The 26,602-nt window shown below is 46.0% G+C and overlaps 1 protein-coding gene across 5 annotated transcripts in view; it reads left to right on the plus strand.

Annotated features, from left to right (window-relative positions):
• The window catches only part of TEAD1 (TEA domain transcription factor 1), a 153,512-nt gene that overhangs the window by 49,597 nt on the left and 77,313 nt on the right, over positions 1-26,602 (plus strand). For 4 of the 5 annotated variants that reach the window (XM_058836726.1, XM_058836734.1, XM_058836717.1 and 1 more), the window contains exon 3: positions 2,586-2,839. In XM_058836726.1, the coding sequence (XP_058692709.1) occupies positions 2,692-2,839 (148 nt within the window). In that variant the 5' untranslated portion in view covers positions 2,586-2,691. Of the gene's footprint in view, positions 1-2,585; positions 2,840-26,602 lie in introns of those variants that run through there. The other variant, XM_058836750.1, reaches the window with a different exon arrangement.

A 26,602-nucleotide genomic window follows, 5' to 3' on the forward strand; every position in this document is an offset into this window, starting at 1 on the left:
CCAGCAGGCTGTCCCATGCCCCTCTTGTAGAGATGTGCTGCAAGGAACACTTGGTTATCTTACATTTTAGAGGCTGCAATAGTAGCTGTGAGTGCCTCAAGATGATATCCAAGTAGGTAAAGAGGAATGGGAAGGCAGATAGCACCTTCGTGAAAATTCACCAGTAAACACAACGCAAGATATAACACGACTATCAAGTAACATTAATTACTTTAGAGCCTCCCTGTGTTCCTTGTGCATTTTAATTATTATTTCAGCATAATGTAATAACAGGGGCTGGTTTCTAAGATGATAATAGGACTTGAGGCTATGGCTGTGGCAGGTTTTGTAAGCAGAGGGTGGTTGAGCAGAGCAGAAGCTGCCCGTGGCTGTGCTGCGCTTGGGCTCAGGGAGGGGAAGGATTTCCTGCTGTAGTCACCTTTGGAAAACAGAGCCAGTGATGTGTCCCACCCCACGCTGTCCTCTGGTGAAATGCTCATCATGGTTCGGTCACGTGAGGCCAGTAAATCCCCCAGCAGCCATTTTCCCCTGCACTATTGCAATAAAACTGACCCCTCCCCCTAATTATCCCCATCAACATTCAATTTCCTCTCGTTCACCAAAGATTCCCCCTCTGTGTGAAGGCTCAAGTGGACATGATTGATTTTGTCAGTAGTTTCCCAGTATTGCTGTGCTCATGCTTGGGCTAAATCTTGTGTACAGGGGGCTGACCCTTCAGCCTTCCGAGGATTATGAAGGATGGGGTTTCACTATTTTACCAAGGTTTGCATCTCCTTTTGTGTGATGACAACTTAAAAAACCTGGTGTGTGCTTTGGCTGGAGTTCCCACCCACCTCCACGTGTGTGGCTCCCTGTGAACCCGTGTGTCCCTCAGCTGTTAGAGGGTGTTTGGGGCAGTGCTTGGCCGGGCTCTTACGGGTGGGGAGGCACAAACACGTCGTAAGCCGTGCTGAAGTGTTCAAACCACTGCAGAGTCAAGAAATGCCTCTGCCTAGGGACAGCCAGGGAAAATGGAGCTCAAGAGAGCCCCTTCCACACACACAGATCCCTCTGAGCTCCTGTTGGAGCCTGGAGAGGTGGAAATACCCTTGCTCTGGATGAGAAATGGCAGTGTTGGCTGGTGAGACCCAGCCTGCAGCTCTGGTTTTTTGCTGGACACCGTGGAGGGACCGGACCGTCAGGGTTTGGTGATCAGGCAGCTGGGCAGCTGGGGTGAGGGCTGCTGTAAAGATTTCCTCTTCCAGGCACTTCTCCAGCCCAGAGCTGGATAGTCATGGGTGTCATGGCCTTCCACATGTACCCTCCCCTCCCTTCTCCGTGGGGTGAATGCTGTTCTGCTGCTTTTCACCTGTTGTCTTATGGTGTCCTGAGACCCCAGCGAGAGGCGTTATCAGCAGGAGGACAGAGCTGTGCACAAGTGAAAGCCTCTCTCTTCTGCCCATACAGAATAAAAATCTTACAGTTTAGGGGCTTTCAGTGTTTGTGGAAACAAGGAAAGTGGATTTTTAACTGTGTTTGCAGCTCGTGTGTGCATGTTTGAACACTCCCATCCACTCAGATCTGTTAGAGTCACCAAACTCCTTCTTTTTTCAAAATAAAACAGCATTATGCCTAGACATGTTGAGCCAAATCTGTTCCTGGTGTTATTTCACTGACTTCCCGAAGAATTACACCAGAGGTGAACGTGGTCTGGTAGAGCAGCTTTTTTGCCTGGAGCAAGTCTTTACAGCAGAGTTGTATTTCTCTGAAAAATATAAAAGGAACACTGACAGATCTGCAGCTCTGCTGGTGTGAGCAGGTGCAGCTATATTAAATTATTTCTTATTAAATTGATTCAGCAACTTGAAGCTTGTAATTTTTGTTCTGCTATGGTTCTGTGACAGAGACCTTTTAAATCAGGCAAAGCATATATCTTCTCTTGTAATTCCTTGCTCTGGTATTATCATTTTAAAGATTTCTTTTTGTATGTAGCTTGGCTTGATTCTGATTATATTATTTATATGGGTAAGATCTGAAAATTACAGCCTTTTCCATTTAATTACATTGAGCTGTGGCATCGCTGGTATAATTCCATTTAATCCACTGACATCCGGATGAATGCGAACAATAGTTTTTGCTTTTGTTTTTTGGGTCCAAATGGTTTTAGGCTCTGGTGGTCACTGTGGCATAAATCAGTGTGCTTCCCTTCCAGCCAGTGGCAGTACACTGTTTTTTTATTTTATTTATTTTAAGGGTGCCAGTCTTCAGCCAGATGCAATGTGGCACTTTGACTATTTGTGAGAAATAATCTGATTTTCCATGCCCTCGTGTAATTGCACACAGAAAAGATCGTAGGGCTCGCCTTCCTGCAGCCTTACTGCTCCACCTGTGCTCGTTTGAGGTGGAATGGCTATTAATTTTTAAATGAACCATTTAACCATTAAATTAATGGTTATTAATTTTTCCCTTTTCCTGGGTGCCCCCTGTGCTGGTGTTACCGCCGGTGCCGCTCGGCCGCTGTTCCCCTCGCAGCAGAGGCGGGCAGAAACATCAGCCTGGAGTTCCACGCCGCTAACGCCTTTTGGGCTTGGCTCTTTGTGTTGCAGGTTTATCCCCTTGAAGACTCCAGGCTTAGGCTTGGAGACCCCAGCCATCACCATTGAGCCCAGCAGCTGGAGCGGCAGCGAGAGTCCTGCCGAAGACATTGAAAGAATGAGTGATTCTGCAGATAAACCTATTGACAACGATGCAGAAGGTGTCTGGAGTCCTGACATTGAACAGAGCTTTCAGGAGGCTCTAGCTATCTATCCGCCGTGTGGGAGGAGGAAAATCATCTTATCAGATGAAGGCAAAATGTATGGTAAGTGGTACGCGTTTAGCCTTTGGAAATAACTGTTCCAACGTGAGAACTGTAAAGCCCAGCTTGTTTCTACACCATGTTCCTGGTTCTGATTTTGGTTCTTTTGGAGTAAATAGTGATGGAATCTGTGAAGCTGAGAGAGCTCAGCTGAGCTGAGGAGGTGCTCAGGACTGTCCAAGCCAGCTCCTTCTCTGCTGGCACAAGGGAAGCAATATTGACACAGAATTGTCTCACTGGTTACCTTGTGTAGTTGCCTTTGACAGGTTCTATGCTGTGACTGAGTGCCAATAATTGAAGGAAGCATTTAAATGTGTCACTCCCCGGGAATAAAAACAATTAGGCATTTTTCTTGATTTTTCACTGAGTGGTGAAGACAGGGAGGTGCAGTCTGCCTGGTGGTGTTGCAGATTATGCAATACTGAACTGCAGAGTGATAAAGTTTTTGTTGCCTTTAGGAGCCTCCCCATGAGAGAGGCAGGTCAGGGGTGCTTTTGTGTCTTTTCTTTTTCTCTCAGTGTTTTCCCCCTGGCTCTCAGTCAGGTGCCAGCATTCCATAAACACACGGAGGGATGCTGGCTTCTCCCCGTGGCAGAGCTCCCGTCCCGCGGCTCCGAGCTCCCCCGGGATCCCTTCCTTTCTCTATTCCCTCTTCCAAACTCCTCCTTGGGGCCACAGAGCCCTTCTGTGCCCGTGTGCCCGTGCACAGGGCTGGGTGACAGTGCCCAGGGCTGGGTGACGGTGCACAGGGATGGGTGGCAGTGCCCAGGGGTTGGTCACAGTGCCCAGGGCTGGGTGACAGTGCACAGGGATGGGTGGCAGTGCACAGGGCTGGGTGACAGTGCACAGGGATGGGTGACAGTGCGCAGGGGTGTGTGGCAGTGTCCTGAGGACAGGTGGCAGTGCCCAGAGGTGGGTGGCAGTGCCCAGGGATGAGTGGCAGTCCCTGAGGATGGGTGGCAGTGTCCTGAGGATGGGTGGCAGTGCCCAAGGATGGGTGGCAGTGTCCTGAGGATGGGTGGCAGTGTCCTGAGGATGGGTGACAGTGCCCAAGGATGGGTGGCAGTGCCTGAGGATGGGTGGCCATGGCCCAAGGATGGGTGACAGTGCCCAAGGATGGGTGGCAGTGCACCGAGGATGGGTGGCAGTGCCTGAGGATGGCTGGCCATGGCCCAAGGATGGGTGACAGTGCCCAAGGATGGGTGACAGTGCCCAAGGATGGGTGGCAGTGCCTGAGGATGGCTGGCCATGGCCCAAGGATGGGTGACAGTGCCCAGGGTTGGGTGGCAGTGCCTGAGGATGGCTGGCCATGGCCCAAGGATGGGTGACAGTGCCCAAGGATGGGTGGCAGTGCACCGAGGATGGGTGGCAGTGCCTGAGGATGGCTGGCCATGGCCCAAGGATGCTCCCCTGTCCCTCTCCACTACCTGGCAGGGCAGAAGGGTCCAGCCCCGAGCAGATGGTGACGCAGCTGCCGCCAGCTGTGCCCCAGCTGAGGTCACGGGCACTGCTGGTGACCCTCCACAGCTGCCATGTCACCCCTGCAGCCACACCGAATGTCCTGTCTGGGAGAAAAACAACAGAAAAGAGTCGGGATGAAAGCTCCGGGTTGGGGTGTTCGCTTTCCCCTTCCCTGTCCTGCACAGCCCCTGCCCAAGGGGATGAAACCTCGCCCGTCTCCCCCTGTTCTGGTTGCTCATCTCCCCCTGTTCTGGTTGCCCATCTCCCCCTGTTCTGGTTGCCCATATCCCCCTGTTCTGGTTGCCCATATCCCCCTGTTCTGGTTGCCCATATCCCCCTGTTCTGATCACTTCTCAGTGGTGTTGTTTCCCTTTGGGAAGGGAAGATGGTTTGCCTGATCAGGAGGTTGTGCTTCTCCTAGGAGTACATGCACATACAAACAGGCTTATTGAGTATTTCTGCTCTAAAGCCTTCCTTAGGCTTCAGCAACCCATCAGCCAAAATAAAGGCGGCTGCAATTATTTTTTTTTAATCAGGATCCTTACAACCACATTAGTCACCCCTGAAATCTGCTTTTTTGGTGTTTTGAAGCTTTTTTTTTTTTTCTTTTTGTATAAATTAAAGAAATTAACATTTTTATCTGACAATCACTGATTTTTTTTAATGGTTCCTAATCCTGAACGTTAACATTTGTTAGATTATATATGTGTAAGGCTATTTGTGCATATCTAATTGCTGATTAATACTGGTAGCTAGTAACACCATAAGCATAGGCACATCTCATATTTATGCTAATCTTAAATCAAATACAGTTAATTTTCAATCAGAAAAGGAGCTATGCATGCTGGATGCTGAAAACTTAAAAGTGTTGCCCTGGTTGAGTAGGAAAAAATGTGTTAGGAAGTGCAGGGTACTGTACGAGCAGAATTTACATCCTGACTTTGCAGTGGATGAACTCATGTTTTCATTCTTCAAACTGAGTGACTGCTTTGTAGTGTTGGAGGATTTATTGAAACCATGCTAGGTTTCTGAGGACTTTCTAATAGAGTCTTATGGCCCTGAGAGCATAATTGTTCTCCAAGGATTTTGAAATCAAAACAGTGTAAGTGTTTTACATTCTGTGTGGCATAATGAAAATAATTTAATGCCTTTTAGTGGCATACCAAGTTTATTTCACTTACAAGAGAGACATTGCATTATGGCCAAGCTTCCACAGTGTTGGGGGATACTGTAATGTGCTGGTAATTCATGGGTCGTGGAAGACAAAAGGTCAGGAGAGCACCATTTCATTTTCTGACTGAAATTACCTTTAGATATAGGCAGCAGAACAAATCTGATCTTTAGGGAAGCAAATATAATGATCACTCTGTGTGGATTAAGTTAAGCAATTGTAGTTTTTGATCTTTGGAGGGAGACTTTGAGAAGAGCAGAGATTTTGCTTGAAGAAATATTGTAAGTCTGCCTTTGATTTAATGAGAGCTTTGCGACATTCATGTAAGCAAGCAGCCAGAGTTTCTTCACTGCTCTTTGTGGTGGTCTGAAAACCATCCTTAAATTGGCGTTTCCAAGAGGTTTGTGTTCATCTGGCTGTGGGGACCTGGAGGATTGCTCAAGGAGGACTGAGGGCACTGGAATCTGTGGGTGAGGGGTGGCCACGGTGGCACCTGGGTGAGATTGGGGTGGCTGGTGATGGGAGAGCTGCCCAGTGGCACTGAGGGACATCTGTGGCTTCTCCAGACAGCCTGAATCGCTTCAGCTGCTCCCCACAGCTGAGGCCTCGGATGGAGGAGGCGAGGAAAGGAGAGGGTGTTTCCCTCTCCCCATGCCTTCCCAAAAATGTAACTTAAGGCATAAGAGGATGACGAGAACAAAAGGCTTTTGATCCCATCCCCACAGAAAAGGGTTGCAGGGGCCCCTGGCTGGGGAGAGGAAGGGGGATGTCCTAACATTTTTATTCTTGCCTTGGGGCATCCTCAGGCTGCAAGGACAAAACTGTGACCTGTGCAAGCCCAGCATTTCAGGCTGCTGCTGGCCCAGGGTTATGGCTCCTTGAAGATAGCCTCAGAAAACAAAATGAAAGCTTAACGAAACTCTTGATTTTAAATTTATAGAAAATGATTGGGTAAGAAGCACAGACGCATGTTTTGGTTTGGATGGGCAAATTCCAGAAACTGGTTTTGAGATTCTTGAGAGAGAAAGGGAATGCATGGTAAAGCCAAGGGACATGTGATAAGTTTCCTGCAGGAAAGCTCAATCCATCACTCCTTTTCCCTTTGTGAGTGAGGTTGTGAAGGTCTCACAGTGTTGGTTTTGCTCCTAGAACAGTATTGACTAAAAGTAAATAAAATTTTAAAGAGGTGAGGAGGGTATAAATGTGGAGGCTTGAAGGAGGATAGAGGAACACAGTCATAAATTGATGCTCACGCTCTTTATGGAAGCAGTCCAACGGAGGAAAGACTGAGCTCTTAGACCCATTTTCATTTGTCTTGCCAAGGCTTTTTTCATCTGCACTGTTTCAAAAGGAGTACTGATGAAACACAAACACCATCCTCTGGTACAAAGCAGGGCACCCTATAATTTGCGTTCCGTCTCAGAGACCCGCTCCGATGACTTTGCGTGTCCTTGTTTATCCAGCTCATGGTAAAACTCCAGCCCATTAGAGGGCATTGGCTGTCCTGTGTTTGTGCTTTGTTCCCACTGCTGGTCTTCTGCTGCTGACAGTTTAGTGACTTGTAGCAATCCCTGTGAACTCACTTATTGGCAAGATGTTTGCCTGTGCTTGTCTTTGCTCCTGGGAGAGTGTTTTGGAAAAGATTACAGGAATGAGAGCTGCTGTGAAATGCAGCCCTACTTTTATTCCTGGTGTAACACTGAAGTCACTGGGGTTACCACAGGGTTGGGTTTGGCTCCGTGTGCACATTTTCATCTTTTCTTTTCTTTTCTTTTTTTTGAAGTGTAGCTACAGCAAGATGTGGCTTCAGTGCAGCTCTAGGGACAAGTCAAAGTGCCATGAGTGCTAGCAAGTGGAATATGCCTGCAGACATTTCCTTATCAGCACTGCTGAATTAGCCTCAATGTAGCAAAGGTGGCTTTTGCCTTTAAGAGAATAAAACAATTTGATATTCATTTTTGAGACCTCTAAACATCTCTTCAGCTGCGAGTTTGCATTGGAGGTATTCATCTCTGCAACAACAGTGCTTAGGAGTATGTAGTGATTATTAAAAGGAAGTTTTTTAGCATGTTTAGTGGTTTTACAGAGAAGAATGAGTACTAATTAACGTGAGAAATTGCATAGCAGCCTTTCAGAACTGTGTATGTTTATTAGGTTATATGTAAAATCACTTGGCATGCACTGTTAAGGGAAAAGGATACTTCCATAAAAAATTCTGCTCAGATAATAGAATTTTTGTACGATGAGTAATGATAGTCTTCATTTCCAAAGCACCTTGTGTAAATTGGGTATTAAAATTGAACTTTGAACTAGAACATTGACAAAAGAAATCGTCTTCTGTGGGCTTGCCTGATTCTGTAGCTGACTGCCATTATTTGGTGTTTTTCTGGGTTTCTCTTAGGAAACTGTGAGGTAAATAGCTTTATGAAGAGTACAGCAGCATGTTACAAATTATTTTTACTATTGCTTTTAATTTTAAAAGTTCCCTGCCTCCATAAAGACATTGTTACCTTATAAAGTTTCCACAGTGTTAAATATATTTGAATGTGAATAAGGTATTTGGAGTGATGAAATACCAGATGTGAAGTATCAGGTTTCATGTTTATTCATCTGTTCCTGCAATCATTGTACAAAGATACGCTCTTGTATTTTTTCTTTTTTTTTTTCCCCCCCCCTCTCTTTTTTGCTCTCTTAGCAACATGCACCAAATGAGTGCAGTGGAGATGGGACTCATATTCTGAAGGTTTTTTAGGTTTTTTGTGTTTTTTAGGCTGTAAACAGATTGTCCAGGAGGACTCTGGCAGCGCTCGGTGTGCCGTGCCACGCGTGCCGCCCGTGCTGAGCCCCGGCCAGCAGGGATGGGCAGCGAGGGCAGGGAGATGCTGTCTGCTGGAAAAGTTACTTCTGAAATCGCCTGGGTTATGAGCAGCTCTGCCTGGGATCGTTTCTGCAACCTGGGGATGTTCTTGCAACATCAACTGGCCATGCTTGCAAGAGGGCAAGATCTGGTTTTGTGAGCCCAGCCCGTGGAAAGGAGAGGTTGTTGGAGGAGCTCTGAAATGTGGGGGAACAGGGTTTAACCTTTCTCCTTGGGCTTTCAAGAGCAAATTGTCAGTGCTCTGAGATAAGGTGACAGACTCTTCGTTAAACAGAATTATTTTTTTCCCTGGTTTTGGTGTTTTTTTCCCTCTCTGCCATAACTTGCTATCGTGAAGAGAAAAGCCAGGTGGGACAGTGAGAGCTGTGTGTGATGAGGATGTCAGCTCCTCCTTGGGGAGCAGGCCACAGCTGAGAGTGTCAGAAATGCTGTGGTACATGGAAGGTACTTGGCACAGCCATGGATGGAGTATTCCATTGGCTGGGTTGGGTCGGGAGGATGCTGCATTCCAAAGGAAATGGGAATGTATACTAGAAAGTTTTGCTGAAAAGTTATGCATCTGAAAGAGCCAGCCACCCTTTGGAAGTGATTTTTAGCACTTGGGCTTTGTCCTGTCTTTACTAAACGTGTTCTCTCCTGTCACACATCTAAAGGGGAGCTGTCAGAAAGCTGTTTATAGCCTGGCCATGGCAAAGACAGCAGTGTGCCTGCTGCCCCAGTGCTCAGCAGGCACTGCTGAGGTACTGCCAGCATCAGCTCTTGCCTGAAGCTAAGGGGAAGCCACCAAGGCAGGTTCAGATCAGGCATTTGTCCACTTCAGAGTCATTTAGTGGCTAATCCTATTTAAACAGCCATGCTAAACAGGGTAAGACTGTGTCTTTCCTTTATGACATTGTTCCTTTGCTAATGCCCTTGCTTAGAACTGACACACATTAACATGAGAGCATTGAAGTGATGCAACCTCACTGGAAGATCCAGGACACATTTGGGTGGTTGTTTAGTGTCATTTGTATGAGCTCGTTTTTCTCCCAGCACTGGTTTCTCAAGATGAACTTGTGATCCTGTAATTGCAGAACGGTTTTGCAGCTTTGAGAAATAGCTGTCGTGCTAGGAGCTAGTTAAAACAGTCTTGATCAGGCTGATGTAGTGTGTTAGTTGTCTGCACAGTACTGGGAGATCGAGATAATTGAAAACCCTGCATGTAGATAGCATGGAAGGAAAATGGACTTGTTTATTTGATCTCATTCCGTGTCGAGCTGGGGTCGCTCCTGGGGCAAACACCTCCTTCAGGCAACCTGGGCATAGCTTGGGCTGCACTAGTAAGGCCCCCCTTGGGGGCTATGATGGGCTCTGAGGTTTGAGTTCCTCTTCATGGGGCCACTGTGAGACTCTGGTGGAAGTGTCTGCACTTGGTGTACCAGCTGGGTTACGTGCACAGGCGTGAGTGGAGCGCTGGCCCACGTCCCCAATGAAGGGCTGGGGATGGGGATATCCATGCTGACACTTGTTCTGGGCACCCTCAGGGGAGCAGTGAGGTGAGGAAACACAGGAATTGTTTTGTGATGAGAGACTTGGACAGTGCAGGGAGCATCATGCACGACCAGCAACAAAAAAAAAAAAATATTGATCAGAAATTGACCCCTTAGGTGCCAGCACCATCACCATGGTTTGCACCAGCACCTGAGAGTGCTGGATTTGGGAGGTCCAAGGTGCCTGTTCAGGATGGACTAGGGGCCAGTGTGATGAGTGGTGAAAACCAGACATCTGAGCCCTGCTGGAAGGGAAAGTTCATCCCAGTGTTCCCACTGTTCCCTTAGGGGGTTTGCCCTGTGTAGGTGTGATAACAAATAACACTGCGGGGAACAAGGAGCAGTGAGAACACAAAGAAATTTCTGGGGACAGGCAGTCTCCTGAGAAATAGGTTTGTGTCCCACCCCACACCACACAGGGGTGATCCTGGGCTAACTGTTGGAGAGTAAATGCTGTGGTGGTTGTGACATGAGTCTTGCACAATTCCCCAAGGGCCTGCTATTCAAAACTAGTATGTATCTTATCTGAATCTTATGGGGATTTCCTAACAGATGCATGAAGCATTTTTTTTTTCTATTTTTTTCTATTTTTTTTGGTGGTGCCCTTGAGAAGTTGCATTAATACCATTGTATAATATTTTCCTAGCCTACAAACAATTTCGTGTGAGGCTCTTGGTCTGGAACATCAGACAGAAACACTTCAGGCTCTGGGCTTCCAGATGATTCAAGTCTGGAATTCGAGTTTAAGAAATTAGACACTAATGGATTAACAGTTTACAGACTTCCAGTAGAAGTAATGGTTTAGTTGGTAGAGAAAGGCTCCTCTGCAGTTTTTCTGGTTTTGTTCTAGGCACACAAGGTCTTTGCATTGTTTGACTAAAGAACATGTTTTTGTAAGCAAAAATAATACAAATTGGGGATATGAATGCCCTAATTCCAATTCACTCTTTTAAACACAGAGAAGTGGCATGGCTTGTTAAACTTGTAAAAGGGATGGCAATGCATCCCAAACTCTGGAGGGGATTGGAGCCCCGAGATGGCACTGCACACTGTGGGAGCTGCTGGGATGTCAGTCAAACACCATCACAGTTCTACCTCCAGGGTGCTCTGGCACTGTGAACAGGAGCTGTGGTCACCCCTCCCCTTGTCTGCTGTGAGGAGTCAGTGTCATTATCACAACTGCTTAATTACAGCCTCCCCACCACCCCTTCTCCAGCCAGCTCACACCTCCTGAGCAGGCTCAGCACTTCATGCCTGTGCTGAGATCTCCCTGCTGCCTCCCAGGGAGCAGTCAGCTTGCCAGGGGTTACCAGGGGTCCAGACCTTCCAAAAATATCAGCTCCTTGCTTGGCTGGCCTCCTTGGAGGAGGGGGACCCAACAGGCAGGGGTGCACTTGGCTTGGGCTGAGTCTTGGTTTGTCTGCAGGCAACCACATCACCCTTGATGCCTGACAGTTCTGGGGGCAGCAGCACAGAAAACATGCCTGGAGGTGCTGGGGAGCACATTCCAGCAATCTGTGTGGAAGTAGGTGAGGCAGAGTATGCCAAGTTTGCATATAATAAAGAAAATGCTTTTTCAGTTTGCCCAATCATTGCAGCAGAGCTAAAAGCATCAGGCAAATAATCTGAAGCTTATTTGCCTGAAGCTGCTTCACTTTTTCTTACTTCTACCTTAATGTCAACTGGTGTTTGGTTAGCATGGAAAAGACAAGGATTCATTAAATAGAAATCATGGTTTAAGTTGTGGTTTTTGTCATGCTAGCAGTGCAAGTGAGTAAGGAACACAGATGAGAAATCTTCAGCTGCTTGGATTGAGCACCAGTTTTTCCCCTAAACTAGCAGGTAACACTGCTGGCCTGGACACTGAGAAAAGGAAAATGTTAGCCCAGCTGGGTCCCAGCTTCAGGGGCTCGGGGACAGCAGGCTGGGTATAGTTAACAACTAATAATCTTCCATAGTGAAAGTAGCCTTTGGATCATTTTAGCAGGTGCCTTCATGTGGGCCTGGTGAGTTCAGCATTTAATGCTTTGAAGGAGAATTGCATTTTCATTTGTTCAGTCCTGCCAGCAACAAACCTTTCAGCACACTTAATGGTGAAAGAAGAGTTTACTAATAGCTGTGTATAAATATATTCACGTACATATATATGTGCAAATAGTTTTGTGTGCGTGAACAAAACATCTTCCAGAATAATATTAGAATAATAATGTATTATTCTAATATATTAGATGTATTTATGGGTCCTCAACCAGGAGCTTTATACACAAGGAATTGGCCACCTCTTGGCTGGGACCTTGCTTTGCTTTGGAAACTGCAAGCAGCCTCCCGTGAGAGCGCTCTGCGAAGAAATAGCGTGATTCATATTTGTAGTGTTATTAGGCAGGCATGTAGGCATATATTTAGATAGGTGAGGTATGCAGGCATACATTGTGTGCTGCATATTTAGGCTGCACGGGGTATTTTTAGCTGCAGGAGGCCCAATCAGCGGCGTGCTGAGGAGAATTGCTGTAAGGGATAGCGCACGGAGGAGCCACCCGCAGAATTTTCCATCCTGCCAGGCACTGGAGCTGCATTGCTGGGTGGCCAGAGGAGTGCCATTAACAGGTGGGACAGCTCCCAGAGCCCTTTGGCCTGGCTGCCCCGAAGGCTCTGGGTCTCTCTCAGCCCCCATCCGGGAGCAGCTGTCCCAGGGTCCAGCCTCCCACTGGCCCCACGCACGCAGAGCTGCTGGGGACGGGCTGGAGCTGGGTGTGAGGCCAGCACAGCGCTCAGCCCTGGGCAAGAGAGATGCACTAGGGCTGGAAATACTGAGCAAAAATTAAAATGAGGCAAAATAGCCATTAAAAAGCCACTTGTGTTGAAATTACAAGGCAGGAAATTTTACAGGCTGCCCTTGCCCAATGAAGAAATGCAGCCTGGAGGGACTAAATAACTTGTCTGATGTCATCAGGGGTTTTATGGCAGAGCTGGGAATGGAGCCCTCTTCCCCCCAGTGCCATCCAAGCTTTGATGCTGAAGGGGGTCCTTTCACAGCTTATCCAGTGACCCTTGGGGAGTTTAGGGCAAATCTGTGTTCCTGCACCACATCCTGTGTGTGGGGAGAGCAGGCTGCATCTTCTGGACTGCAGAATGTGACCAGGATGCCTTGCTCCTCTAATAAGGGAGTTGACTAAATGCCATTTTATTTTTATTTTTATTTTTATTTTTATTTTTATTTTTATTTTTATTTTTATTTTTATTTTTATTTTTATTTTTATTTTTATTTTTATTTTTATTTTTATTTTTTATATTTTTATTTTTTTATTTTTTATATTTTTATTTTTATTTTTATTTTTATTTTTCTTAACACGGTTGTTCCTTGAAACCAAACAAGAAAAGGTCCTCGAGGTGCTCTGTACAGGTAATGGAGAGCCACAAGAGTCCAAGATTTATATGGAGAAGAGAGAGAGAAAGGGAAACTGAGGCAATATTTAGCCCCATAAGGATGCTCCATGAGATGATGTGGTCCCTCTACAGAATAAGAGAGAGGCTGCTGAAAATAGGATGATTTAATTTGTTCATAACAGCATTATTCAAGGAACAAAAAAGTATGTGGCCTTATCCAAAGAAGTAATCTAAGAGGTCTTTACTCTGTGCCAAACTAAAATTCTGCTATTTAATTACCGATTTAGAAAATATCTTGGGCTCAATTTCCTCCTCAGTCAGACTGTTATAAATGTAATGGAATTGTTAAAGATTTATGGCAGTATAACAAGGCAGAATTGGGTCCCTTATGTTTAAAACTTAGTTTGCCACAGAAGTAATAATTCCTGTTTTCTAGGCAAGAGTTTAAGAATTTTGCAGACCTCTGTTTCTGTAAAAGAAATATGAACTCCAGTACTGTGGGTGAGTGATTAATGCTGGAGGGGATGTCTAGGGGCAATCGGAATTGGCTGGTGTGGAAAATCCATGTGCAATTCAGATTTAGGATCTGTTTGCAGATGCCTCATAATTTTAAATGTCAAAAAAAAACCCCAAACCTTAGGCCTTCATGTAGTAAATTAATATGCTGTGTGTTCAGTGTGCAGCAGGCTTTGCTGAAGTAATACCCTCATATGAGGTGTGAACTCATCCCATTCCCCTTAGTAAGGACTTGACAATTGATTGTGGCTCTTTACATCCTGACAGCATCTAAATCCCGTCACAAAAATTCCCAGTTTAGTTTTTGTTTAAATCACGTGTGTAATGACTTGAAAAGGAAAAATACTGCTGTATTTATTCAGACCTAAGGAAATCTTGTGTTAGTGCAGATCTATTTTATCCACTGGCTTGTCATCTCTAAAGGAAGGGTCTTTCTAATGGGCTCTTTATTGTTTTTCCCAGCTTCCACTGAGGAAAAGAGCTGATCTTTGGGTGTTTTCAGAGGTGAGTTAGGCTATCCTGTTTGGTCTGGCCCCAGCACAGCATGTGCAAGCCCTGGCCACCCAACAGGCTGAGGGGTCTGGGGGAGCCCTGGGGTGCTGCTGTGCTCCCAGGAATACACTCTGGGAGCTGGAAACGTGCTGCTCTGGGATTTATGGCTCTTCTGACAAGTGGATGCTTTTTCTGTAGGCCCTGCGTTGTGTTGTAGGCATTGAAAGGAGTTATAACATCAAAACAAAACCAAAATATGATCCCTTGAAAATGATGTCATTCGGTATCTCTTCAGAATAGCCAGTTTTATTTAAATACAGTATTTAGATCCAAGGTGCATTTTTAGGAGCTCTGTTTAGGAGTGGATCGAAGAGTTAATTATTCTAATTTTGCCCCCAGTTTCTGTACTTTCTCAGTGGTGTGGGGGGATGAGGGTTTTGATCAGTTCATCACACACCTTTGCTTCGTCTCCTCCCTCCTCAGGGAGAGGGCTCATCACACTCATCCCCTGCTCCAGTGGGGGGACACAGTTCTCCACGAACTTCTCCAAGGTGGTTCCTTCCCACGGGCAGAAGTCCTTCCAGAACTTCACAGGGTTCAGTCCTTCAGGAGCAGGCTGCTCCAGCATGGGGGTGACGAGTCCTGCCCACAAACCTGCTCCAGCATGGGGGTCACCAGTCCTACCCACAAACCTGCTCCAGAGTGGGGGTCACCAGTCCTGCCCACAAACCTGCTCCAGCATGGGGGTCACCAGTCCTGCCCACAAACCTGCTCCAGCATGGGCTTCTCCTGGGCTCCCAGCCTCCTTCAGGCATCCACCTGCTCGATACCATCCTCATGGTGGATCTCAGCATCCCCTGCCCTCCCTGTGCTCAGGGCTCACAGCCTCCCCAGGGGCTGGCCAGGGGCTCAGGGCAATCTCAGCATCCCCAGGGGCTGGCCAGGGGCTCAGGGCAATCTCAGCATCCCCAGGGGCTGGCCAGGGGCTCAGGGCACTCTCAGCATCCCCAGGGGCTGGCCAGGGGCTCAGGGCAATCTCAGCATCCCCAGGGGCTGGGCAGGGGCTCAGGGCAATCTCAGCCTCCCCAGGGGCTGGGCAGGGGCTCAGGGCAATCTCAGCCTCCCCAGGGGCTGGCCAGGGGCTCAGGGCAATCTCAGCATCCCCAGGGGCTGGCCAGGGGCTCAGGGCAATCTCAGCCTCCCCAGGGGCTGGCCAGGGGCTCAGGGCAATCTCAGCCTCCCCAGGGGCTGGGCAGGGGCTCAGGGCAATCTCAGCCTCCCCAGGGGCTGGGCAGGGGCTCAGGGCAATCTCAGCCTCCCCAGGGGCTGGGCAGGGGCTCAGGGCAATCTCAGCCTCCCCAGGGGCTGGGCAGGGGCTCAGGGCAATCTCAGCCTCCCCAGGGGCTGGCCAGGGGCTCAGGGCAATCTCAGCCTCCCCAGGGGCTGGGCAGGGGCTCAGGGCAATCTCAGCATCCCCAGGGGCTGGCCAGGGGCTCAGGGCAATCTCAGCCCCAGCGCCTGGAGCCCCTCCTGCACTGACCTGGGGCTCTGCAGGGCTGTTCCTCTCACACATCTCACTCCTCTCTTTAGCTGCAGCTGCCCAGGGTTGTTCCCTCTCTCCTGGAGCTGCTCTCTCAGGAGCAGTACCCCTGTCACTGATGGACCAGCAGCAGGGCTGGCTGGTGTGGCTCTGTGAGATGCTGAGGGCAGTTCCTGGCAGCTCCTCACAGCAGCCACCCCTGCAGCCCCTCACTGCCAAAACCTGGCCATGCAAACCCTGTCCTCTGTGCAAACAGGAGCTCTGAACGAACATAAAACACTTCAATCTTTAGTACGGTCCCAGCTTGATGCATTGATTCATGGTGACTTTTAAGTATGGGTTTTGTTTGTTTTTTTAAATACTGATAAGTTATTACCTAAAAATGAGTTGAAATTTAAAGGAATAAACCCCCCTGTTGTCACTGAGGTATTCTGCAGCCTAAGCAAAGGCTCAGGTATTCCAGATATGATAGATGTGCAGATTGCATAAGACATTCTGCATTGCTTGCTCTAAGATACAGAGTCCTGTCTGCCCTTAAACCCTTTGTTCTCTTGGCTGAATGCAGTTAATTAGCAACCGTCTCCATGGCAACTGCCTCATAGTACAAAAACATTGTCTCGTTTTTGCAGTTTAGCTTATCACACTGTTTACCTGAAGGGCTTTTCACTGCGTTGAGTCTCATTTGAGTTGGCTACATGCCTGCTCACGGAAGTGAATTGTCAAGATAGAAAAACACCATGGCAGCGAGATGCTGAACAGGGCCCTGTGTGCGGAACCAAAAACATTAAAAAAGTCCCGTGGAAACAAAAGTTGAAGTTTGCAATGATTCATGTCCAGTTTTAGGGCGCGTGAGCTGCCAGGGATGTAGTGCTGTTTAAAATACTGCCATACTCCTCGGCCTGTTTTAGACTGCCCTATGTGGTGTTCCCTTGCCTGTAACATCCCCTCAAACCCATGACCCTCACAGACCCTCATCCAGGGCCATCAGGAAGCTTTCATCCCTCCCAGCCTGGGCTCTTGCAGGCAGCTCCATTCTTCAGGAGGATGCTGCTGTCCCCTGGCCAGCCGTGTCCATCACTGGAATCCATTTGCCTTCATATTCACAGCATTTCAAGGGAAACCCGTGAGCGGTGGTTCCATATGATAAATGAGTTGGGAAGGGCAGAGGAAGATCTGTTGTGGTCATATAATATTCCGGAGATTTAGATTTATTCATGCCAGCCTTCACAGTGGTGTTAAAATCCCTGCTGTGTACTCACGTGACTCGGGCAGTTACAACCGGCTCAGATTTGTACTAATATGACCTTGTTGGTGTAGGATGACATATTTAAATCATGTTTGAACTTCAGACAGAGGTGTGTCCATGTATTCATGTGTAGAGGCTTGCTGGAAGGTGTGAGTGTGTCACTGCAATGACAGTGAAATTTAACTGGTGTCTCAATCCAACATTTGTGCCTGGCCTGACACCAGGATGGTACTGCATGAGAGGCCACGTGAGAAGAACTGTTTCCTTGTTCATTAATGCTTGATTTGTTGTGGTTTGTTTGTTGTCTTTTTTGTTTTCCTTTTTTTTTTTTCCCCCCTTTACTTGGCAGTAGTGTGGATGAGAGGCTGATCGAGGCTGGGGTTATTCTCATTTTATCCTGGGCAGACCAGAAAGCAGAATTTGTCATTCAGCCAGGCCACCATGCATGGCTTGCCATCCCTTTCCCTTTCCCTTTCCCTTTCCCTTTCCCTTTCCCTTTCCCTTTCCCTTTCCCTTTCCCTTTCCCTTTCCCTTTCCCTTTCCCTTTCCCTTTCCCTTTCCCTTTCCCTTTCCCTTTCCCTTTCCCTTTCCCTTTCCCTTTCCCTTTCCCTTTCCCTTTCCCTTCCCCTTCCCCTTCCCCTTCCCCTTCCCTTTCCCAGGGATATTTCCAGCTGGCAGATCCATTTTCCCTGCCAGCCCTGCATGGCACCTGGGGCTGCTGGATCTCCATGAGCATCCTTTGTTCCACAGGAGGTGTTTGAAGCTCACCCTGCAGACATGAGGAGGTGTTTTCCATTTCTCCTGCGGAGCTGCTGGCTGACAGAGGCCGTTCCCTGCTCCTCCTGCTCCACATGGAGCACGCTGTGAGCAGTGTTTGGATTCCAGCAGGGCTGAGAGGCTGCAGGCAGGATAAAGGCTCTGTTGTAGTGGGCTTGTGCTCACAGGATGAGACAATCTCTGCTCCAGATGTTGATGCTCTGCTTTGGGGCCGCAGTGTGAGGACTCAGCACAGGGACAGGAGGTGCTAAGAAGAGAGGACACCCTTGCTCACACGGCTCATTTATCTGTCTCAGGGAGTTTGGATGATGTCTGCTACACTTGCAGCTGTAGAGCTGAATAAAATGCTTTTATTTTTTGCTGCTCATCGCCACAGCCAGCAGGTGTGGGGGAGCAGGAGGGCTTGGGACGGGAAGGGGAGGTGGGCAGAGCGACTGGAGGAGGTCCCAGACCAAAGGGTGGGTGAGGCTGGCGACAAAAGGGCTGCTCAAGTGGGGGGAAAAATTCAGCACGATAAATGGCCTCAGTGTTTGTCCAGAGCAAGCTGCCTGCACCTTCAGGCTGTGCTAACCCTCTTGGCCACTGACACTGGTGGAACAACAGATGCTTGAAGTCAATCCCCCGCTTCCTCCGAATGTGTGAGGCTGTTTGCTCACACTCAGGGATCCTCCACCAACTCTGTCTGTGTGGAGACCACAGAGTGTCCAAACTGTGGGGGTGTTTTCCAGCTTTTAGAAAGGTGCTTAGCCTTGTCAGCACCTTTGAATCCGCATCTCCTGAAGCCAGACCTGCTAGGCACCCTCAGGGGTCCAGGAATGGCAAACTCTAATGGCCTGGAAAAGCCTGCTAGAACTTGATGTTATTTAATTAGCTTAAAGTAGAGCTTGGCAGATGGCAAAACAGTGGAAAGGACCTCCCTTTATAAAAATATGGGCCACATCCTCGGCTTGTATAAACTGGCAGAGCTCCACTGAAATAGATGTTCAGCTTCTGTCAATTAGCAGGGAAGAGAAAAAACTTCTGGAAACTGGAAAAACAGCTATAAGACCACAGAAATATCAGTGGGGTTCAGGTACAGAAGTTGGTTTCAATGCTTTAAAGACTGATCCACTCCCAAAGCAACTGTATCTTTTACAGTCTCGTTTTTGTTGATGTGCAATTCAGAGCAAGAATTTTTGGCTTGCTTTTCCAGAGCTGCATTAAGTCTGCACATCTTGCAGCGGTGGGACGTACTCTGTGCTGGTTTCTGCAAGTCATTCACTTATGAAAGCGAGACATCAATAATTCATTCTAGTAAAGCCAGCTTCTAGAGCTGTGTAAATTCATCTATTATGTGAAAACCCTAACCAACTTGAACTAAGTTTTTTCGATGCACAGAACTTTGATTGAAAGTTGTGAGCTCACCTCAATCTTTTCCAGTGAAAATTCTTGCTCAGATGAAATCTCCCATATGTTTCAAAGCTGTTGTGTTCTTACACGTTAATGTTTGCCGTTAATTGCTTGGATTCTTTTTTTTTTATTATTTGTCTGTATTTAATTGGAAACATGAAAACAAAGCCTGAACTACGAAGCTGACTGCTCACTTGTCCCATTTCACAGTATCAACCTGACAGATTCATTAGATCCCTGAAAGAATCAGGTCAGAATTGGAAGTGAACTGAACTTGCTGTGTTCACAATCTGCTTTCAGACTGGCTTTTCTGTACCTGCTCGTTTTTCTTTGTATTGAACCATCTGTGTAATTTAAGGAGCTACTGCAGGTTAACCCCATACTATAGGACATTGTGAGGCCCCAGAGTTCACTGGCTCCAAGCTGCAGACTAGGTGTAGGAATAAAAGCAGCAAGGAGGAAAGCTGACTTTAAATCCTGCAGGAGAGGGATTTGAGATATTGTTTCAGGCTGCTAAAGTTGTGCCCTGCAAGCACTTGTGAAGTCACGTTTCTGGAGCTGAGCCAGGCTGTCCCTGCTCCCACCCAGGGGGCACGAGGTGCTGCAGGAGGAGAAGCTGGGAGAGAAGCTGTGTGTGCTGCAGCACTGCTGGCCGTGCCTGCTGGCTGTGCCTTCTTGGCTGATTTCTGTTGCTCTCTGGTTTATTTGTGTGGTTTCACATCGCCACGCAGCGTTTCGCCAATCCTCCGTGTTCCATGGGTCACGAGCTCTACTTCTGTTCCTTCTGTTCCTTCTCTGTTCCTTCAGAGCTGTCAGTGCTCACCTGGGCACCCCATCCCTGCTGCCAGCGCCCCATCCCACCCTGGGGACCAGCCTGAGCTTCTCCTCCCAGCTGTGGATGTGCCCGGGCTGTGCTGTGGCCAGCCCCATCCTCAGCAGCTGTGGCAAGTGTCCGAGCCTCGGGCAAGGGACAGAGTGACCACCCAGCCCTGTGTTTGACCCCAGGGCAGCCAAGGAAGGGGTCTGGAGAGGGAAATGTGGGGTGCCCCTCTCCTCACCTGCTGGAGCAGGATCCAGCTCTGTGCCTCCAGCCGGCTACGCTGGATCCTTCAGTTTTTCCCCCTCAAGGAAGATTCATATATCCCTATTAATAAATTACAAACCGTAGTAAATGACTTGAGAGCACTATTTAGTGGCTCTAGGGCTCTGCTCTTTATGAAACCATCCATTAAAATAATGTGTTTTGCCTGTGTATCCTTGGACTTGGGGAAGGTTTGATGGGAGTCTGAGAGCTGGCATGTGTGCAAGCTAGGGAACAGACACGTGACATTTTTGTGGTAAGAGTAATATGACAGCTTGGCCTATAGCATGCCTGTTATTGAAACACCTGAATGACCTGAGAATTCATGGTTAAATGAGTAGACTTTCAGTGCTGTGTGCAATTGCAGGTCTTATTATTTTTGCGGCGCTAGACTTCATAATATGCACTGCAAAATACTTGAAATTGTCAAATTGCTTGTGAGAATTGAAAGTTGTACTGGACAATCGGATGAATTGATGGGCTGGCTACCACAGGCGAAGCTTGATTTCTGAGGTTGTGTAGATTAAACTAGAAAAGATAACCTAAGGTCATAGATATAAAGCCTAATAAGAGCTTTCCTTGTAGAAAATTGTCCTTACGGGTTGTTAAGAAGAATGGTGCTGAGATACAGAGCAAAATTCTCTGGACAGAAATGTAATAGCAGGTTCCACATGAAATGCCAGATTCACCTGTGCAGCTCCCTGGAGTTTTTTCAGCACAGACAAGGTGAGGCTCTGGCCAGAAAAGCAGCTCCTCTGGGGAATTGCATCATGAAAAACCTGGCCTGTAGCCACTGCACTCAGGAGAGTGCTGACAAGGATTTTTTTTTTTATTTTTTTTTTTTAATTTTTTTTTTGCATATATTCTTATTGTTCTGTTTTGGCAAGTCACAAGCCAGGATTTCACATTGTCCTGAAAACTGTGAGGGTGGTTTGTTTTATTTTGGGTGTAAAATGTCAGAAAAAGACCATTCTCAGGCAGGGCTGTGTGGCCATGGAAGGCTGAACTGAACTGATGGGTTATTTGCCATAATGAATATTTGCATTCCATCCAGGTTAGGTTTGTGGGTAGGGGTGTGCTGTACACATGAGCCCGCTCTGCACAGCTCAAATCAGAATTTAAATGTGATTTTGGACACAGTGATCCTGTGCCTGGGTAGCTGCTGCTCTGCTGGAGGCCCCTTCAGGCAGCTGGGACCGAACACCTGTGCCAGGCATGGTTTAGCTGGAATACCCCTGGAGAACCCAGGGGAAATCAGCAACCTGTGGAAAAGGGAGGCTCAAATCAATTCCTCTTGCCAAAGCACTCACTGCTCCATTCAGGAGTCCAAAATTCTGTGCAGGGCTGTGAGATGCTGCCTTAAAAAACTGAGCCTAGTAAAGAGGGGTGTGTGTTGGGACATAATGGGGTTTATTTGGAGCTCAGGGAGGAATCAGGCAGGAAGAGGCACGTGATGAATTATTTTGCAGCATCCTCGCCCTCCTGGTTCAGAAACTTAAGCTGCCAAGGCTGTGGTGGAGGCTGAAGTGCTGTGGAGTGGTGGAACAAAGAGTGGATCCCTGGATTTGGGACAAGAGGAGTTGGTACCCAGAGGAAAACATGAAAGCCCAGGGAGAGACTTATTTTCATTTTTAGTCTGATATTCCTGCATTGGTGCCTCACTTACAGGCAATTGCAAATCTGTGTGCAGAAACAGAGAAACAAAGCAATAGGGGACTGGAGGAGGAAATTTCATGGATTTTGACTTTATTTTGGTGCTGTAAGTAAAAGTCAGGCGTGAAATGGTCATGAGAGAAATGTAAAGCATTTGGAGCTTAAGCAATGGAAATTTGGTGTTAGGTTCTTGACTCCTGGTTGATACTAAATAGACAGAAGGAAGGTGTCCACAGCACACAGAGTTGCTAGATAAGGAAAAATGACTATTTGTAAGCAGTGGAGCTCTTCATATATAAAAACTAAGGTAATAATCAGATTTTTCATGTACTGTATTCCTTAACACTTTAAATCACAGCGAGTATTTGCAGTAACAGCTAGATTCAGACCCAAAAGGCAACATATATATACAAAATTGCTTAAATCTAGACCTCTAAATCCACTAACAGGCCAGAAGTAGAAAGGAGCTGCCTGACCAAGATGCTCACAGCGTTTTGCTGTGCCACCTCAGTAACCTGAGCATTACAGACAGCTGCTCATGCAAGCTTGGAGCTGAGGTCATTGCACATCCCAAAAGGCAGCCAGAAAACCTCCAAGCAGCTACAGCTGGACATGTTCCTGCCTCCTTTGCTGCCCTGCAGAGCTGTGAGGAGATTTCTGGTGTGTGTGATGTTTGGAGGGTGGCTCGAGATGGGGGCTCGCTTCTGTAGCTGAGCTTGGGGGGAACTCCTCCGTGTCTTTGGTGGCACGTGAGCTTCTGCAACTCCTCCTGACCCTGCTCAAACCAGTGCAAAAACTCTGGGCTGCAGAGCCAGGTGTGGAGGGTGACCCTCACAGCAAGCTTTGGAAAGCTCACAGGAATGTAATCTTCACTCTGATCTGTGCTGAGGTCTCACCTAAGCAGCTCTGAGTGGGGCTGAAAGCTCAACAGAGTTTGCCATCCAAGTCTGGGTGGTAAATCCAGCTGAATTGTCCTGCTCCAGCCCCTGCTCAGGCCAGGCTCCCCTTTCTTGCCTGGGACTGACACAAATGTGCCCATCTTGGGGAAGGAAAGCAGCTTTATTAAAGCTGGAACATTTGCTTTAAAGATAAATCAGTTCACGCGATTATTTCGTTGCACGGGTGGGTTTTCCTTTGAATCCCTCTGCTTTCTGTAATTATGACTCTGAAGTTCAGTCAAGTTACTTTTGAAGAGCTGCTCCCCAAAGAAAGTCAGGGGCTGCCGCTGATGTTGAAGAGGCAGAGCGCTCCATCACTTGGCACATTTTTATTAAGCAGTGGGTTGAAAGGCAGCATAATTGGGAAGCCCTGTCATATCTTTGATGAATGCTTTCTAACATTGCTGTGTTTTGCCCGGCTGTGACAGAGCCCATTAGAGTGACACACATTTCAGCTGTCACCCGTGTGGATCTGTACACTCCAGGAAAAAGGAGCATTTCCTCTCCTCCAGGAAAAGGCTGCAGGAGGGCAAGGTTTGGGTGCTGAGCCACACATGGCAAACCAGACAGGACTTTTCTGCCTTGTTCTCACTGTGGGCTTTTCTATTCTACAGCTGTGGCAGGAGTAGGAGGCCCTGACAGTTGATGAATTTATTAATTTATTTATTTATTTATTTATTTTTTAATCTAGCACAGCGAGGTTCTGCTCTTGGGTATGAGATGGGGGTGCTACTTAATATAAATAATAATCAGCTAGGTATGTAGCTGGTTTCTCAGTGCTAACATTCAGCTTAATGCAGTGTTTCTCATGAATCATTTCCTCAGCTCCTCCACCAAGGAGAATTTATGTAGCAGGTTTCTTTTGGCAAATATAGAGGCTGACTGAATTTAAACGTAGGCATTATTTGAAAGTGTAGTGCCAGCTGCAAGTATGTGTAAAAAGTACAATGGGTAGTTAAAAGAACATTATTTTCATGTCAAAATTATTAATTTTAAAACTCCTAATAGTATTTATTTGTCACTTCTGAGGGAAGCCAGACAGAAACCCTACAGTTTCTCCCCTGTGTAGTCAATTTCTTATTGTAAAGAGCTTTTCACATGAGAAGAAACAAATTTGAGTACACTTACAAATAAAACCACGGTAGGTCTGAAGTCTAAAAATACTAATCATCATCAGAAACTGGATTTAATAAATGAAAACGGTTAGTTAGAAATTAAAATGGATTTTTTCCCTTTAATTATAAGCAAAAAGTACAGCGTGAAATGCCATTGTAACTGGAGTTGACAGTAAATTCAGCTCTGGGTCGGACCTCACATGGCTTGAAGTAAAACAGAGATATTACTCTGACTAATTTTGCATTGTAATAATTATTTAATGCTTACAATGAAGCCTTGTCCTTAGGGTTTTATGCTTTAGCTGTTTTGTACCCACGCCTTGTAGTTATTAAGTACAGACAAAGCTGCCATTTTTTCAAATGGCATAATGTATATCAGTGTGTGTCAATGAAAAACATCAGAAATAGACATTTTCTGGTGGAATACATTAACTGCATGAAATCTGGAACAGTTTATCCAGCTTTGGAGGTTTCTTTAAGCAGTACATGAGCCATAAGTCGATTTCTATAAGTGTAATGGCTGTCATTTCCAAAATTTACGGATCTTAACTTTTACAGAGGTAGAATTAGCTCCATTTCTGTCATATGCTTTCAGTTAATTCCAAGCTTCTTCTCATATTAACAAACTAATTTCACCCTATAGGTCAGGCAGTACTTTGTAATGATTGTCTTGTTTTTTTTAAACTACTGAAAATGCACTGATTTTGCATTTTTGTCCGAAGGAGTTTTCTTGATTCTGTGATGTTTGGTTTTTAGCCACCTTTTACAAGTCTGTAATGAATGGCTAAATGCAGTATTGAAATAGGTTTTTGAGTGCTTGGGGTGGGTTTTTTTACATCAGGACCACGGCATTAGACCTAAACACTGTGTGCATCCTGGTGTTTGTGTATCAGGGTAAGGAACAAGTCTGGTCACAATAAATGGCTGAAAATTCCCAAGTCTCGATGCTCAGGGGCAGGCTTGGGGGGTACAACTGTAGCTCTCTGAGTCCTAACTGGGGGCCTGGACATCTCATGGACAAGCTCATTCTGATCTGAATAAATCCATGTGAAGCTGAGGTCAGAACCCTGAGGGTGGCAGGAGGCACGTGGGAGCTGCACAGTAATAATGCAGGGGAAATCATCTGCCCATGTGTGAAATAACCTCATGGGCTGCTTCTTGCCCTTGGGCACTGAGTCCTCACCCTTGGAGAAGAGCCAGATGCTCACATCATGTAATCAGTGTGATTTTTCACTTTCTGAATTTCACTGTGAGTGAGTTCTTGCCCATTTACACCACAGGAGGACGGAAGACGTTGGTTTGGTTTGGTTTTGTTTTTTTCTGAAACTCCCTCTGGTCGTGTTCCTTGACACACATACCATCCAAGTGCTGGCCCTGTCAAATGTTGTGTTCAATATCAAAAGGTTTCTCCATCTCAGATGGCAGCTGGATGGTGAGCAGGGGTGGTTAAGTTGTTGTGAGACCACGAGTGGATGTGATTTGTACATGCAGGACAAACACTTATGACCTTTCCTGTACTAACTTCTTGCAATTAGGAAAGCTCTGTGACTCAGGAAGTTTAGCAGGGTTATATAAAAAAAAATAAAAAAATATATATATACTATAATATAATATACTATAATATACTATAATATAATATAATATAATATACTATAATATAATATACTATAATATAATATACTATAATATACTATAATATAATATAATATACTATAATATAATATACTATAATATAATATAATATAATATAATATAATATAATATAATATAATATATTTATATATATAATATAAATATAAAATATAAAAATATTTAATAATTATTAAGGAATTATAGATGGTCAAGCTAAAGTTGAATTAATTATTGTAATTAATATATAATTATATATTTTATATATAATATATAATATATTCTTATATATTATAATATATTATATATTATATAATTATATATTTATATATAATTTATATATAATTTTATATATAATATATATATATAATTAATAAATATTAATTAAGAAGAGAAAAAATCTTCTTTTCACAAATATATGTAAGATAGCACTAATATGAAAAAAACCCAAACAAAACCAAACTCACAGCCTGTCAGTGATTTAATTGTTTTTCTAGCATTAGTATTAAAACTAACTCGGTGAACTGGGTTGAAAGACAAAAATCCCCTGATGTTATTTAAAAGCACCAGTCCTAAGATCACAGATGCTGCATGTTTTTATGAAGTTTACAAAAGAAATCTATGCACTGACCTCTTCCCTGGGGGTTACTCATCTTTATGTTCTTTTTAAAGTGTTCCCGTGTGCTCATCCCACACTCACCAGTTTTAGTGTAACACTGCTGTGGAGGTGAGTCCTTCATTTTAAACTCTTCAATTTTTGGATCAGCTCAGGTATCCTCAGCTAATTATAAGGGCCCTGTAACACTTTTCTGCTCAAGAAACTCCTAATAGGAGCAGCTGCCCTTGCCAGATTGCCATTAATCTGCCAATAATGAGATTTTTTGTGGTGTTTGTAAGCTCTTTGGGGAAGGGATCATCTCTGGGCTCTGTGCTGGCTCTCTGCTCCCTCTCCCATCCCAGCAGGAGC

This window comes from Poecile atricapillus, chromosome 1 (assembly GCF_030490865.1).
Source record: "Poecile atricapillus isolate bPoeAtr1 chromosome 1, bPoeAtr1.hap1, whole genome shotgun sequence".
Classification (NCBI taxonomy): Eukaryota; Metazoa; Chordata; class Aves; order Passeriformes; family Paridae; genus Poecile; species Poecile atricapillus.